The 16,787-nt window shown below is 50.1% G+C and overlaps 2 protein-coding genes across 4 annotated transcripts in view; one reads left to right on the top strand and one right to left on the bottom strand.

The window, feature by feature from the left end:
- The window catches only part of ADAP2 (ArfGAP with dual PH domains 2), a 74,015-nt gene extending 61,153 nt beyond the window's left edge, over window positions 1-12,862 (top strand). For all 3 annotated transcript variants that reach the window (XM_068264544.1, XM_068264545.1, XM_068264546.1), the window contains exons 9-12: window positions 2,100-2,162; window positions 5,497-5,574; window positions 9,623-9,851; window positions 12,380-12,862. In XM_068264544.1, coding sequence (XP_068120645.1) covers window positions 2,100-2,162; window positions 5,497-5,574; window positions 9,623-9,851; window positions 12,380-12,414 — 405 coding nt within the window. In that variant the 3' untranslated portion in view covers window positions 12,415-12,862. The remainder of the gene's footprint in view (window positions 1-2,099; window positions 2,163-5,496; window positions 5,575-9,622; window positions 9,852-12,379) is intronic.
- A 1,157-nt stretch (window positions 12,863-14,019) lies between these two features.
- On the bottom strand, window positions 14,020-16,296 carry LOC137540904 (S-antigen protein-like). Its single transcript, XM_068262087.1, has 2 exons — window positions 14,587-16,296; window positions 14,020-14,403 (listed from the first exon to the last, which is right to left on the bottom strand). Exons 1-2 carry the CDS (start codon window positions 16,294-16,296, stop codon window positions 14,020-14,022), a joined length of 2,094 nt encoding a protein of 697 aa, XP_068118188.1.
- Between the last annotated feature and the right edge of the window lie 491 nt (window positions 16,297-16,787).

The raw sequence follows: 16,787 nt of genomic DNA, 5'->3' as shown, positions 1-16,787 counted from the left end.
TCCTGCGCTGTTGCTCCACGATCCTCCGTTTTCCCGCCGCGGTGCAGTTTCGTTACCGCTGAGTTGTAAGTCGACAGCAACTGTGCCTGCGCAGCCCTGGCCATGTGTATCCGTCGCATTCCCATCTGCAAATAGCGTCCTGCAGGATGGGAACGAGAAGGATACGTGTGGCCAGGGCTGGACAGGCGCAGTTGCCATCGATTTACAAGTCAACGGTAACGAAACTGCACCATGGCGGGAGAATGGAGGATCGTTGAGCACCGGCGAGGGCACAGCACGGCTGCAGGGGGCTGGCAGAAGCCCCAGGTAAGTGACACTCTTTGTTTTTAGGATATCCCTTCAGTTCCGCTTTAAGATAAAATTGGGTATCTTGAATAAGGTATTACATTCTGTTAAATGTTGTTGCCTCTTTAAGGTGGACCCGAGCTCTTACACAGAACAGAAGGAAAAAATAGAGAAATGCACCTTGTATGTATTTACAGAGTTTAGCCTGACTAATTCCCCCCTCATCTGTGACTAATCACAAGTTGTCATTTGATCCCTCAGCTGTGTCAGCTGACTGCCATGGCAGAGAGGCTAATTTGAAATAACAGGATGGTAACATTATCTTGCTTCCATGAAAGCAGGAAGTAGACACACTGCAGATTTATTGCAGGATCTATATCGGCGGTAACAAATAAATGCTTTTCGTGAAAGGTTATTATGTTGTTGTTATCTTTTAGAGCAGGGAGGAAGTTCTGAGTTTGGGTCCGCTTTAAGTAAAAGCTGGATGTGTGTACAGGGGGCGGGCCATTTATATGGATACACCTCATATATGGATACACCCCATATACCACTTACCATCCTTTTTTTTGTTCCAACAGTCTTGGAGGGATCTATCCAATGTGAGTTAGTGTCAGACCAATAGCGGTGGTTTTGTTTGTTAAAGGGGAACTGAAGAGAGAGGTATAGGGAGGCTGCCATGTTTATTTCCTTTTAAGCAATACCAGTTGCCTGGCAGCTCTGCTGATCCTCTGCCTCTAATACCATTAGCCACAGCCCCTGAACAAGCATGCAACAGATCAGGTGTTTCAGACTTTAAAGTCAGATCTGACAAGATGAGCTGCATACTTGTTTCTGGTGTTATTCAGATACTACTGCAGAGAAATAGACCAGCGGGGCTGCCAGGCAACTGGTATTGATTAAAAGGAAATAAATATGGCAGCCTCCATATATATCTTACTTCAGTTCCCCTTTAACTTCACCATTCACATAAACTGGTGTATCCATATAAATGGCTATATTAGGTGTTTCCATATAAATGGCCCACCCTGTAGACTGTCCCCGTTCTCAGTATGTTACATTTAAAGAGACTCTGTAACAAATTTTTCAGCCTTAGTTCATCTATCCTATAAGTTCCTAGTTCTAATGTGCTCTGGTTTACTGCAGCCTTTCCTAATTGCACTGTCTCTGTAATTAATCTTATCTGCTTTCCTCTGTGGTGTCTGTCGGGCTAATGCTTGAATGTGTGGAATGTGCAGGGCTGCTTGTGATTGGATAGAAGCGATACACACCCTCTGCAGGCCTCCTGCACACTCTGTATGACTCACACACTCTGCTTATGTGAGCCTATCACAAGCTGGTTAGTTTGTTTGTAAACACTGCCTAAAACTGGTAATTACAAGCCAGGATTGCAGCAGAGAGTGGCAGAAGCAGCACAGAGGGGCACAGAAGAAAATAAGGAATACAATGGTATGCTTTTTAGTGTAAGAATATTAGAGTACAGATTCTCTTTAATGCACCTAAAGTGTCTTCTGTCCAGCTGTATTTCAGCCATTCAGTTTGCTATAATGACGCCAAGCTTGTGAGAATACCAAACACTCTTCTATATAATGTAATGATTGGAAGGCAGAGTGGACATTGTCGGCATGTGGGGAACTCTGCTCCATACATGACTTCTTGTCTATCCATTAGATCCTTGTCTTTATTTAAAGCATCATTATATATCGTGCACCATTTGTTGGTTTACAGTATATTGAAACAGTACATTGTATTATACATGCATACTTTGCCCTGCTCTGTTGAGTGTTGTCAACGACAGTAAAATGTTTGTCTTGCAGTTAATACCAAAGATCACTCGATCATACAGCAAATCTGGTTACATGGAGAAGACTGGCCCTACGGTAAGAGCCCGACATAAATAGTGACTGTTACACAGAGGTCATGGGGCTGTTGAACACTTATCCCTAAGTCACTGTGAGGACCTCTGCTAAGCCCAGCAGGGAAACCAGTGTCCAGGGAGAGAAGTCAATCAGAGGTAAAGAAGAAGGGTGGGGTGGGGGGTGGAGCCAGTGATGGGATTGCTTGGGAGGGGCAGAAGAGTAGGAGATGGGAGAAGGAGAGAGCCAGCAGAGCAGCAGTAGTGTGCAGAGTCAGTGAAAGGATTGGCAGAGGGTAGCATAGGTGGAAAGTGGGGTGCAAATTCAGTGAAGCTACTGGCAGAGAGCAGAGTAGCGGTAGGACTTAGTAAAGGGATTGGCAGAGAGCAGAAAAGGGGTGGGGATAATGAAGAGAATAATTGAGAGGGGCATCAGAGGGAAGGATGGGGTGAGGGTAGTCAGTTAATAGATGTCGGTGGAAAAACAGGGGAATTATGTGAAGAGACTGGTAGAGAGGGGCTACAGATAAGGAATGTTGGGAAGAGTCAGTGAAAAGATTGGCAGAGAGGGGTAGCAGAGGAGTGTGTTGGAGTAAACCATGACAGGATTGGCAAAGAAGCGCATTAGCGAGAGACAGCCGAGGAGTAGTTGGAGAAGATTTTGGCAGAGGAATATCTGGAGGTGTATTGGTGGGATAGTTAGAGAGGAGCAGCAGATAAGTGGTGAAAGAAGTATTTAAAGGGGTTGGCAGAGATGGGCACCAGAGAAGTGAGTGGATTTAATTAAGGGATTGATAGAGAGGAGCAGCAAAGGAGAGGAGGTCAATAGATGAGTAGTGAGAACTGCCAGTACAAGGATTGGCAGAGAGGAACAGAAAGGATTGGTGAGAGTAATCAATGCACTAATTGCCAGAGAGGCCCAGGAGATGAGGTATTAATGGAAGAGTCAGTGAAAAGATTGTCAGCGAAGATGTGGTGGGAGGAGTCAAAGGGCTGACTGGGAGGGTCAGCAGAGGGGTGGTGGGAGGAGTGGAAGGGTCAGCAGAGGGGTAGTGGGAGGAGTGAAAGGACTGACTGGGAGGGTCAGCAGAGGGGTGGTGAGAGGAGTGGAAGGGTCAGCAGAGGGGTGGTGGGAGGAGTGAAAGGACTGACTGGAAGGGTCAGCAGATTGGTGGTGGGAAGAGTGAAAGGGCTGACTGGGAGGGTCAGCAGAGGGGTGGTGGGAGGAGTGAAAGGATTGACTGGGAGGGTCAGCAGAGGGGTGGTGGGAGGAGTGAAAGGACTGACTGGGAGGGTCAGTAGAGGGGTGGTGGGAGGAGTAGAAGGGTCAGCAGAGGGCTGGTGGGAGGAGTGAAAGGATTGACTGGGAGGGTCAGCAGAGGGGTGGTGGGAGGAGTGGAAGTGTCAGCAGAGGGGTGGTGGGAAGAGTGAAAGGACTGACTGGAAGGGTCAGCAGAGGGGAGGTGGGAGGAGTGAAAGGACTGACTGGGAGGGTCAGCAGAGGAGTGGAAGGGTCAGCAGAGGGGTGGTGGGAGAAGTGGAAGGATTGACTGGGAGGGTCAGCAGAGGGGTGGTGGGAGGAGTGAAAGGACTGACTGGGAGGGTCAGCAGAGGGGTGGTGGGAGGAGTGGAAGTGTCAGCAGAGGGGTGGTGGGAAGAGTGAAAGGACTGACTCGAAGGGTCAGCAGAGGGGAGGTGGAAGGAGTGAAAGGACTGACTGGGAGGGTCAGCAGAGGAGTGGTGGGAGGAGTGGAAGGGTCAGCAGAGGGGTGGTGGGAGAAGTGGAAGGATTGACTGGGAGGGTCAGCAGAGGGGTGGTGGGAGGAGTGAAAGGACTGACTGGGAGGGTCAGCAGAGGGGTGGTGGGAGGAGTGACAGGACTGACTGGGAGGGTCAGCAGAGGGGTAGTGGGGGAGTGAAAGGACCGACTTGAAGGGTCAGCAGAGGGGTGGTGGGAAGAGTGAAAGGTGTAACTAGAAGGGTCTGCAGAGGGGTGGTGGGAGGAGTGAAAGGACTGACTGGAAGGGTCTGCAGAGGGGTGGTGGGAGGAGTGGAAGGACTGCCTTGAAGGGTCTGCAGAGGGGTGGTGGGAAGAGTGAAAGGTGTAACTGGAAGGGACAGCAGAGGGGTGGTGGGAAGAGTAAAAGGTGTAACTGGAAGGGACAGCAGAGGGGTGGTGGGAAGAGTGAAAGGACTGACTAGAAGGGTCTGCAGAGGGGTGGTGGGAGGATTGGAAGGACTGACTTGAAGGGTCTGCAGAGGGGTGGTGGGAGGAGTGAAAGGACTGACTGGAAGGGTCTGCAGAGGGGTGGTGGGAGGATTGGAAGGACTGACTTGAAGGGTCTGCAGAGGGGTGGTGGGAGGAGTGGAAGGACTGACTGGGAGGGTCTGCAGAGGGGTGGTGGGAGGAGTGAAAGGAATGACTGGGAGGGTCTGCAGAGGGGTGGTGGGAGGAGTGGAAGGACCGCCTGGAAGGGTCTGCAGAGGGGTGGTGGGAGGAGTGAAAGGAATGACTGGGAGGGTCTGCAGAGGGGTGGTGGGAGGATTGGAAGGACTGACTGGGAGGGTCTGCAGAGGGGTGGTGGAAGGACCGACTGGGAGGGTCTGCAGAGGGGTGGTGGGAGGAGTGGAAGGACCGCCTGGAAGGGTCTGCAGAGGGGTGGTGGGAGGAGTCATGTAGGGGACTAGCAGAGAGGGGTTTGAGAAGGGACTGGCAGTTTTATGGTGCTCTGACCAGGTAAAGACATGGAGTCAGGCTTGAAACAGAGCCCAAAAACTGGACTGCCTGGAGGCTGGCATAGTTATTTCCCATTAAAACAGAGATGGCCAATGAAATGCAAAGAATACTGACTTGTACCAGTCAAGTGCACTTCCTACTGATTTTATTCATTCTAAAATTTATATGAAATTTGATGCAATGCCAATAATTACTACTGGCAAGCAAACATCTCTGCTTTGAAATTATGGCAGCTGATTGGCTGAGCTACCAATGTTTTGGCTTCAGTAGTGTCTGAATCACAAACCTGAAACAAGCATGTGGCCAATCCTTTAACCAGGGTATCTATCTGCAGACTTATCTTAGTCACTGGCTTCTAATATTAGAGGCACAACGTCACAGGACAACCAGACTGTCTATATTCCCCTCCATTAGCACTGCATGCAAAGGGGCAGCCAACAATAGTGCCTCTGTGAATAGGGATTAGTGCAGAGGAGTTTCCCTTCTTGATGCCAAAACAAACACTTCTTCCGGAGAGAAAAAAAAACAAGTTACTTCCTTGAATAAACTCCGGCACACATTGATTATCATGACCTGACCTATAAAGTTTTCATTGTGGCTCACCAGTTATGTCACTCCACAGCAGAGGGAGGCCTTCAAGAAACGCTGGTTCAACCTGGACTCTGAGGAGAGGAAACTACTGTACTACAAGAGACCTCTGGTGAGCATAGGAAACCTTCAGCAACATAGACACCAGGACCCCCATCCAAATCAGAACATTTGTCATTGTTATGTGACCCCAGGTGTCCGTATGTTATAGTTCTGGACTCCCAAGTGTCTGTATACTATTGTTATGTGACCCCAGGTGTCCGTATGTTATAGTTCTGGACTCCCAAGTGTCTGTATACTATTGTTCTGGACCCCAGGTGTCCATATGTTATAGTTCTGGACTCCCAAGTGTCTGTATACTATTGTTATGTGACCCCAGGTGTCCATATGTTATAGTTCTGGACTCCCAAGTGTCTGTATACTATTGTGATGTGACCCCAGGTGTCCATATGTTATAGTTCTGGACTCCCAAGTGTCTTTATACTATTGTTATGTGACCCCAGGTGTCCATATGTTATAGTTCTGGACTCCCAAGTGTCTTTATACTATTGTTATGTGACCCCAGGTGTCCATATGTTATAGTTCTGGACTCCCAAGTGTCTTTATACTATTGTTATGTGACCCCAGGTGTCCATATGTTATAGCTCTGGACTCCCAAGTGTCTTTATACTATTGTTATGTGACCCCAGGTGTCCATATGTTATAGTTCTGGACTCCCAAGTGTCTTTATACTATTGTTATGTGACCCCAGGTGTCCATATGTTATAGTTCTGGACTCCCAAGTGTCTTTATACTATTGTTATGTGACCCCAGGTGTCCATATGTTATAGTTCTGGACTCCCAAGTGTCTGTATACTATTGTTATGTGACCCCAGGTGTCCATATGTTATAGTTCTGGACTCCCAAGTGTCTGTATACTATTGTTATGTGACCCCAGGTGTCCATATGTTATAGTTCTGGACTCCCAAGTGTCTTTATACTATTGTTATGTGACCCCAGGTGTCCATATGTTATAGTTCTGGACTCCCAAGTGTCTGTATACCATTGTTCTGGACTCCCAAGTGTCTGTATACTATTGTGATGTGACCCCAGGTGTCTGTATATAGTTCTGGACTCCCAAGTGTCTGTATACTATTGTTCTGGACCCCAGGTGTCCATATGTTATTGATTTGGACCCCAGGTGTCCATATGTTATTGTTCTGGACTCCCAAGTGTCTGTATACTATTGTTCTGGACCCCAGGTGTCCATATGTTATAGCTCTGGACTCCCAAGTGTCTTTATACTATTGTTATGTGACCCCAGGTGTCCATATGTTATAGTTCTGGACTCCCAAGTGTCTTTATACTATTGTTATGTGACCCCAGGTGTCCATATGTTGTAGTTCTGGACTCCCAAGTGTCTGTATACTATTGTTCTGGACCCCAGGTGTCCATATGTTATAGTTCTGGACTCCCAAGTGTCTTTATACTATTGTTATGTGACCCCAGGTGTCCGTATGTTATTGTTCTGGACTCCCAAGTGTCTGTATACCATTGTTCTGGACCCCAGGTGTCCATATGTTATAGTTCTGGACTCCCAAGTGTCTGTATACTATTGTTCTGGACCCCAGGTGTCCATATGTTATAGCTCTGGACTCCCAAGTGTCTGTATACTATTGTTCTGGACCCCAGGTGTCCATATGTTATAGCTCTGGACTCCCAAGTGTCTGTATACTATTGTTCTGGACCCCAGGTGTCCATATGTTATAGTTCTGGACTCCCAAGTGTCTTTATACTATTGTTATGTGACCCCAGGTGTCCGTATGTTATTGTTCTGGACTCCCAAGTGTCTGTATACCATTGTTCTGGACCCCAGGTGTCCATATGTTATAGTTCTGGACTCCCAAGTGTCTGTATACTATTGTTCTGGACCCCAGGTGTCCATATGTTATAGCTCTGGACTCCCAAGTGTCTGTATACTATTGTTCTGGACCCCAGGTGTCCATATGTTATAGCTCTGGACTCCCAAGTGTCTGTATACTATTGTTCTGGACCCCAGGTGTCCATATGTTATAGCTCTGGACTCCCAAGTGTCTGTATACTATTGTTCTGGACCCCAGGTGTCCATATGTTATAGCTCTGGACTCCCAAGTGTCTGTATACTATTGTTCTGGACCCCAGGTGTCCATATGTTATAGCTCTGGACTCCCAAGTGTCTGTATACTATTGTTCTGGACCCCAGGTGTCCATATGTTATAGCTCTGGACTCCCAAGTGTCTGTATACTATTGTTCTGGACCCCAGGTGTCCGTATGTTATTGTTCTGGAATCCCAAGTGTCTGTATGTCATTGTACTGCGCCCTCACATGTCACTGTTCTGGACTTCCAAGCGTCAGTGTGTCATTGGTCTAGACTCTCAAGTGTCAGTTCTTTATTGTTCTCTACCCACAGGTGTCCGTGTGTTCGTGGACTCCAGAGCGTTAGTATGTTATTGTTTCCCGGGCTATCAAATGTCAATGTGTCAACGTTCAGAGTCCAAAATAATAGCACACTGCCACTTGGGAATCCTAGATCTGATCAGGGACACACTTTGCAGTGCTGGATTTCTGAAAAGGCCACAGAAGCAGCTGCAGCCTGGGGGGGGGGGGGGGGGTCGCTATAAATGAAAAGGGAGGCTGAAAATGAGAAGCAACACCTAAAAAAGGGAAACTGATGCCCACAGGAGCTGTTCATGAAGGAGAGGGGCTACAGTACATGGTTGATACAGATAGAATAGGGGGCTTCACATGTAAGGGGAGTGGTGTTACTGCACATGAAGGGGGAGCCACAACACACTGGAGCTTTAGCTTTAAGGCTGAGCTGCAGGGCCGCCCCTTTTCTCCCCACCAACAGAGCTCTCTGTTGGTGGGGTCTGATCGCTCCCCCCATGTTTATTTATTTTTTAATAAATATTATTCTTACTGTTTTTTATAAAAAAAAAAACCTGTTTCTTTAAATAGCTACCCTCCCTCCCCCCAGCCAGCCAATTATGGCGATCGGCTGTCATAGGCTTCTGCCTATGAGAGCCGATTGCTCTCTTGTCCCCCAGGGGGACAGCCAGGTGACATGGCTGTCCCCAGTACAGCGCTGCTGCTGATCGCAGCGCTGTACATGTAAATAGACGGCGTGATCGCCGTCTAAACAGTCTCCCGAGCGGCAATAGCCGCTCGGAGACTAAAGGCGGGGCAGAGCTCCGCCCCCCAAGCAGGAGATGCGCGCGCAGCCTGCGCGCGATCTCCAGCAAAACAGAGCCCCAGGACTTTACGCCAATCGGCGTTAGGCGGTCCTGGGGCTGCCGCCATGGCCACGCCCATCGGCGTGACGTGGTCGGCAAGAGGTTAAGGTCCAGGCTCATGACACACTTGACACTTGGAAATGTAAAACAGAATTTCCCTTCTTCAAACAGAAGGTATTTGCGATTATTCAGGTTGGGATGCACAAATGATGTCTCCCACAATGCATCACTGCTGAGTTTGCAAATTGTCCCTTTGTTGTCCCTCTAGAACCGCTGGAATGCAATGATGTGTCCTTTTTAGCCCCTTACACACTCCTAGGAGTTCTGGTTCACCATGAGCTTGCTGGGCAAACTAACTTTGGGTGCTTCAAGTCCCACCACATTAATCCATGCCATGCACTGATGAGGATGAAGCAGTCTCTATACACGTTGGATTATTATGGCTCTGTACAATTAACAAGCTGACACATCATTGCATTCCAGTGGTTCTGGAGGTGTGTTTAGCTTTCAGGGACCACAAAAGAACTATTTGCACATTTAGCAGTGTTGCATTGTGGGAGACCTCATATGCTCACTCCAACTTGAATAATCGCAAATACCTTCTGTTTTAAGAAGGCAAACTTCTGTTTTGCATAACATTTCAGTGAGAGGGCTTTTTGGTCCTTTGTAGCTCCTTACACACTAGGAATTCTGGTTCATGTGAGCTTGCTTGGCAATCTGTAACTATGTTATAATGTGATGTTCCCCTATGACACCGGGTGTCAGTGTGTCATTATTCCACCCCCCAGGTTAGATGACACTGAGTGGAATAAACCTGTATGTGGGAGCTCTGAAGGATTTCTGGGTATCACATGCAGTTCTACTTTGGCTCTATTCGGTCGTTGGTAATTCTCGCTGTATTTCTGCAGGACCCGTATGAACAAGGCAGCTTGTTTATTGGCAGTGTGAAGTGCGGTTATCAAGTCACTGAAGGAATACCTAGAGGAATAAAAGGGAGCAAATGGGATGCCGGAATCACTATCGCAACGCCAAATCGGGAGTTTGTCTTCACCTGTGAAAACAGCAAGGAGCAGCGGGAATGGCTGGAGGCTCTTCGCTCCATCACATCCCGACCAATGAGTGAGCAGGACACTACAGGTAAGTAGCTCTGCAAGTCTGGGTACCGCCTCCTGTCCAATATTACAGAAATTCTGAAGTTTTGAGACACCAAAGACTGAAGAGATTAATAGGAGCTGTAATAGAAATATCTTGTAAAGAAGGGATCAATAAATATATAAAATATACAGCCATTTGTCTTATTACCCCTTGTTTTAAAGGGAACCGAAGATGGGGGATTAGCAATAAAATATACATACCTGGGGCTTCCTCCAGCCTGATCGCTCCCATGGCGTCCTCTTCTCCCTCTCCGTTCGCCCACAATTGACCCGGAAAGTCCTCTGGTCCAGGGCCAACTGCGCAAGCATAGCCCGGCCACGTGCACGCTCCTGCTGTGTTCACGTCGCCGGGATCGCAGAACACTGCCCGCGATGGGGGCAAGATGGGAGTGCACCTGGCCGGACTGGGGAGTGCACCTGGCCGGACTGCGTATGCACCAACTGGCCCCAAATGGAGGATTTTCTGGGGCCAGTTGCTGGCTAACGGAGAGGGAGAGGAAGGCGGCGTGAGAGCAATCAGGCCTGAGGGGGCTGGAAGAAGCTCCATATATGTATATTTTATTGGGGGGCCCCATCTCAGATACACTTTAACTACTTTAGGACTGCAGTGATTGAAATCTACGCTGTTTTGGTGGTTACCTGGCTGGCAGGGTGTAGATTTCAATCAACCACCACTGCGCGCATCCACCATTTTCGTCGCTCCCGCTGCTGAATCCCCGCCGTGTTCCGTCGCAGCTCACTTGCTCTGCCTGTCTCTATGATGGCAGAGCCCTGTGAGTGGGACAGAAGCCGATTTAATTGGCTCCTGGCCCTGTCTTTCAATGAAAGCAACTCCCATTGGAAAAAATGCACCTTTATTTCCAAATAAAATATTGGCGCCATACATTGTGATAGGGACAAAATTTAAATGGTGTAATAACCGAGACAAACGGGCAAATAAAATACATAGGTTTTAATTATGGTAGCATGTATTATTTTAAAGCTATAATGGCTGAAAACTGAGAAAAAAATGTTTTTTTTTTCATTTTTTCTTAATATTCCTGTTAAAATGCATGTATAAAAAAAATAATTATTAGCAAAATGTACTACCCCAAAAAAGCCTAATTAGTGGCGGAAAAAACAAGATATAGATCAATAAATTGTGATAAGTAGTGATAAAGTTATTAGCGAATGAATGGGAGGTGACAATTGCTCTGATGCATAAGGTGAAAAATCCCCGCGGGCTGAAATGGTTAAAGTACTTGAAAATTGTTTTATTACTGGTGCTGTGACTTTTTCACAGCACACAGCACCGTTCGCCCCCCACCCCGCCCCGCAGCGCCCCCTGTGGCCCCGTTCTGACAACAATCATGGTCGGGGAGGAAGTGACAGTTCTTCCTCCCCCCTGTGCATCTTTAACTCTGCCCCCTCCACCTGCCACTTTAGTTCCGTGTTTCACTGCACGCTGCGCAGGGCAGCTGCGCTGTGTATAGGCTCATGTTAATTGAGGTCGGAAGAATATCCAACCTCAATGATCACAAGTCCGCACACAACGCGCCAACCCTGCGCGCTATGTGCAGTGAAACACATACGGAACTAAAGCGGCAGGTGGAGGGGGCTGTGTTATGAACGCACAGAGGGAAGAAAGAACTGTTACTTCCTCCCCGATCATATTAGACGGTCTGCCTCAGTCAAAGACTACGACTGAGCAGAACGTGAGTTAGAGGGGGCACAGGAGGGGGGAGGCTGGTGCTGTGTGCTGGTCGCAGCACCAGTATTAAATCAATGTTCAAAGTTTAAGGGAAGGGGAGAAGAGGGTCAGGGGTACTTTAAACTTGTGACATTATGACCGCAATGCCCTGCTGGAGGGGATGCATATGTCACAAACGTGTCTAAAGACAGTTGAGTTCTGTACATCAGTCAGGAGCGGTTTTCATTGGCTCCTGACCTCCTGAACGCTGTGAGCCAATCATATAAATCTGTATATAAATCATATAAATAAGTACTAAATTGAAAAAAAAAAGCTCAAGTCCTTAAAGTGGACCAGAGCTCTTGGGCAGGACAGGAAGAAAACAGATAAATGCACCCTGTGTATATTTAGAGAGTTTAGCCTGTCTAATTTCCCCCTCATCTGTGACAAATCACTACTGTAATTTGATTTCTCCCCTGTGTCAGCTGACTGCCACGGCAGAGAGGCTAATTTGAAAGCACAGGATGTTAACCCTATGTCTGCTTCCATGAAAGCAGGAAGTAGACACACTGCAGATTTTAAAGGTTATTATGCTTTTGCGTATCTTTTAGAGAAGAGAGGACGTTTTGCGTTCATGTCCAGAGCCTACTGTCCCTAAGGTGTAAAATGAATCTTTGTTTAAGAACGCTATTAGCTGGTTTTGTGTGTGTGGAGCACACTGTTGATAGATGTAAGGAAGATGCCTGTTTTTCTGATCGCTTTCCTAGGCACTGGTCCCAGGATCGGCGTTGTAATTCTAAGAATCACCCTCTGAAATATCTCTATTCTTTTTATTCTTACAGAAGAGGCGCGATTCAGAAACTCCATAGTGAAATAACAAGACTGCCGCGGAATCTCCACCAATCAGTGTAACCAGAGACAAGGTGGTATTTGGACTTCTGATTGGATATTATGTGACAAGCACTAAACATTGGTGTCAGAGGCTCCTCCACAAAATGACAGCATGCAAGAAGCCACTGTACTGCATTCTCATTCATGACATCATATACAGCACTGTAACCAGTGCCAATGTGGAGTGGAGGGTCTATAAGACACTAGACAAGTCTCAGCCGCTCCTGACCGGAATTACTTACTGGAATACAATCTCAGGTGCTTCTTATGTCTGTTACTGAACAGTTATAGCAAGATGGCTGCACTGGAATTACCCAGAAGCCTTTGCTAATATCTTTTTGTATATATATTCAAACATATATACTGTATAGTGTTATGGACATGATCAGAATATTGGTATGTCTCATGTAAATAAACTGATTTTTTCTCCAAAAGCGTATAATGATTTCATGCTGTTGCCACCTCCTGTATCTCACACTCCCTACCCTCCTGTGTCACACACACCCCATCGTGTTGCGTATCACACTCCCTACCCTCCTGTGCCTCACACTCTCCACCCTCCTGTGCCTCACACTCCCTACCCTCCTGAGCCTCACACTCCCTACCCTCCTGTGTCACACACACCCCATCCTCTTGCACATCACACTCCCTACCCTCCTGAGCCTTACACTCTCCACCCTCCTGTGCCTCGCACTCCCTACCCTCCTGTGCCTCGCACTCCCTACCCTCCTGTGCCTCGCACTCCCTACCCTCCTGTGCCTCACACTCCCTACCCTCCTGAGCCTCACACTCCCTACCCTCCTGTGTCACACACACCCCATCCTCTTGCACATCACACTCCCTACCCTCCTGAGCCTTACTCTCCACCCTCCTGTGCCTCGCACTCCCTACCCTCCTGTGCCTCGCACTCCCTACCCTCCTGTGCCTCGCACTCCCTACCCTCCTGTGCCTCACACTCCCTACCCTCCTGTGCCTCACACTCCCTACCCTCCTGAGCCTCACACTCCCTACCCTTCTGTGTCACACACTCCCTACCCTCCTGTGTCACACACACCCCATCGTGTTGCGTATCACACTCCCTACCCTCCTGTGCCTCACACTCCCTACCCTCCTGTGTCACACACACCCCATCATGTTGCGTATCACACTCCCTACCCTCCTGTGTCTCGCACTCCCTACCCTCCTGTGTCTCGCACTCCCTACCCTCCTGTGCCTCGCACTCCCTACCCTCCTGTGTCTCGCACTCACTACCCTCCTGTGCCTCGCACTCCCTACCCTCCTGTTCCTTGCACTCCCTACCCTCTTGAGCCTTACACTCTCCACCCTCCTGTATCTCACACTCCCTACTCTCCTGTGTCACACACACCCCATCGTGTTGCGTATCACACTCCCTACCCTCCTGAGCCTTACACTCTCCACCCTCCTGTGCCTCGCACTCCCTACCCTCCTGTGCCTCGCACTCCCTACCCTCCTGTGCCTCGCACTCCCTACCCTCCTGTGCCTCACACTCCCTACCCTCCTGTGCCTCACACTCCCTACCCTCCTGTGTCACACACACGCCATCGTGTTGCGTATCACACTCCCTACCCTCCTATGTCTCACACTCCCTACCCTCCTGTGCCTCACACTCCCTACCCTTCTGTGCCTTGCACTCCCTACCCTCTTGAGCCTTACACTCTCCACCCTCCTGAGCCTTACACTCTCCACCCTCCTGAGCCTCACACTCCCTACCCTCCTGAGCCTTACACTCTCCACCCTCCTGAGCCTCACACTCCCTACCCTCCTGAGCCTTACACTCTCCACCCTCCTGAGCCTCACACTCCCTACCCTCCTGAGCCTTACACTCTCCACCCTCCTGTGCCTCGCACTCCCTACCCTCCTGTGCCTCACACTCCCTACCCTCCTGTGCCTCACACTCCCTACCCTCCTGAGCCTTACACTCTCCACCCTCCTGAGCCTCACACTCCCTACCCTCCTGTGTCACACACACCCCATCGTGTTGCGTATCACACTCCCTACCCTCCTATGTCTCACACTCCCTACCCTCCTGTGCCTCACACTCCCTACCCTCCTGTGCCTTGCACTCCCTACCCTCCTGTGCCTTGCACTCCCTACCCTCTTGAGCCTTACACTCCCTACCCTCCTGTGTCACACACACCCCATCCTCTTTCACATCACACTCCCTACCCTCCTGAGCCTTACACTCTCCACCCTCCTGTGCCTCACACTCTCCACCCTCCTGTGCCTCGCACTCCCTACCCTCCTGTGCCTTACACTCCCTACCCTCCTGTGCCTCGCACTCCCTACCCTCCTGAGCCTGATACTCCCTACCCTCCTGTGTCACACACACCCCATCGTGTTGCGTATCACACTCCCTACCCTCCTGTGCCTCACACTCCCTACCCTTCTGTGCCTTGCACTCCCTACCCTCTTGAGCCTTACACTCTCCACCCTCCTGAGCCTTACACTCTCCACCCTCCTGAGCCTCACACTCCCTACCCTCCTGAGCCTTACACTCTCCACCCTCCTGAGCCTCACACTCCCTACCCTCCTGAGCCTTACACTCTCCACCCTCCTGAGCCTCACACTCCCTACCCTCCTGAGCCTTACACTCTCCACCCTCCTGTGCCTCGCACTCCCTACCCTCCTGTGCCTCACACTCCCTACCCTCCTGTGCCTCACACTCCCTACCCTCCTGAGCCTTACACTCTCCACCCTCCTGAGCCTCACACTCCCTACCCTCCTGTGTCACACACACCCCATCGTGTTGCGTATCACACTCCCTACCCTCCTGTGCCTCACACTCCCTACCCTCCTGTGCCTTGCACTCCCTACCCTCCTGTGCCTTGCACTCCCTACCCTCTTGAGCCTTACACTCCCTACCCTCCTGTGTCACACACACCCCATCCTCTTTCACATCACACTCCCTACCCTCCTGAGCCTTACACTCTCCACCCTCCTGTGCCTCGCACTCCCTACCCTCCTGTGCCTTACACTCCCTACCCTCCTGTGCCTCGCACTCCCTACCCTCCTGTGCCTCGCACTCCCTACCCTCCTGAGCCTTATACTCTCCACCCTCCAGTGCCTCACACTCCCTACCGTCCTGTGTCACACACACCCCATCGTGTGGCGTATCACACTCCCTACCCTCCTGTGTCTCGCACTCGCTACCCTCCTGTGCCTTGCACTCCCTACCCTCTTGAGCCTTACACTCTCCACCCTCCTGAGCCTCACACTCCCTACCCTCCTGAGCCTTACACTCTCCACCCTCCTGAGCCTCACACTCCCTACCCTCCTGAGCCTTACACTCTCCACCCTCCTGTGCCTCACACTCCCTACCCTCTTGTGTCACACACACCCCATCCTCTTGCACATCACACTCCCTACCCTCCTGAGTCTTACACTCTCCACCCTCCTGTGCCTCGCACTCCCTACCCTCCTGAGCCTTACACTCTCCACCCTCCTGTGCCTCACACTCCCTACCCTCCTGTGTCACACACACCCCATTGTGTTGCGCATCACACTCCCTACCCTCCTGTGTCTCGCACTCCCTACCCTCCTGAGCCTTACACTTTTCACCGTCCTGTGCCTCACACTCCCTACCCTCCTGTGCCTCACACGCTCTACCCTCCTGTGTCACACACACCCCATTGTGTTGCGCCTCACACTCCCTACCCTCCTGTGTCACACACACCTCATTCTCTTGCACATCACACTTCCTACCCTCCTGTGTCTCGCACTCTTTACTCTCCTGTGCCTCACACTCCCTACCCTCCCGGGTCACACACACCTCATCCTCTTGCACATCACATTCCCTACCCTCCTGTGCCTCACACTCCCTACCTTCCTGTGTCACACACACCCCCATTGTGTTGCGTATCACACTCCCTACCCTCCTGTGTCTCACACTCCCTACCCTCCTGTGCCTCACACACCCCATCCTCTTGCACATCACACTCCCTATCCTGTGCCTCACACTCCCTACCCTCCTGTGCCTAACACTCCCTACCCTCCTGTGCCTCACACTCCCTATCCTCCTGTGTCACTCACACCCCATCCTCTTGCACACCACACTCCCTATCCTCCTGTGCCTCACACTCCCTACCCTCCTGTGTCTCACACTCCCTACCCTCCTGTGTCACACACCCCATCCTGTTTCACATCACACTCCCTACCCTCCTGTGTCTCACACTCCCTACCCTCCTGTGTCACACACCCCATCCTGTTTCACATCACACTCCCTACCCTCCTTTGTCTTACACACCCTACCCTCCTGTGCCACACACACCTCATCCTCTTTCACCTCACACTCCCTATCCTCATGTGTCTCGCACTCCCTACCCTCCTGCGCCTCACACT

This window comes from Hyperolius riggenbachi, chromosome 12, assembly GCF_040937935.1.
Source record: "Hyperolius riggenbachi isolate aHypRig1 chromosome 12, aHypRig1.pri, whole genome shotgun sequence".
Lineage (NCBI taxonomy): Eukaryota > Metazoa > Chordata > Amphibia > Anura > Hyperoliidae > Hyperolius > Hyperolius riggenbachi.
Note: the sequence above shows the minus strand (reverse complement) of the source record. Positions and strands in the feature narration are given on the sequence as shown.

Coding starts and splice junctions, on each gene's coding strand:
- LOC137540904 (XM_068262087.1), bottom strand. CDS start 16,296: ATGGGGGTGTGTGTGACACAGGAAGGTAGGGAGTGTGAGGCACAGGAG. Junction 14,404..14,586: donor GTGATGTGAAAGAGGATGGG/GTGTGTGTGACA, acceptor TGTGTGACACAG/GAGGGTAGGGAGTGTGAGGC.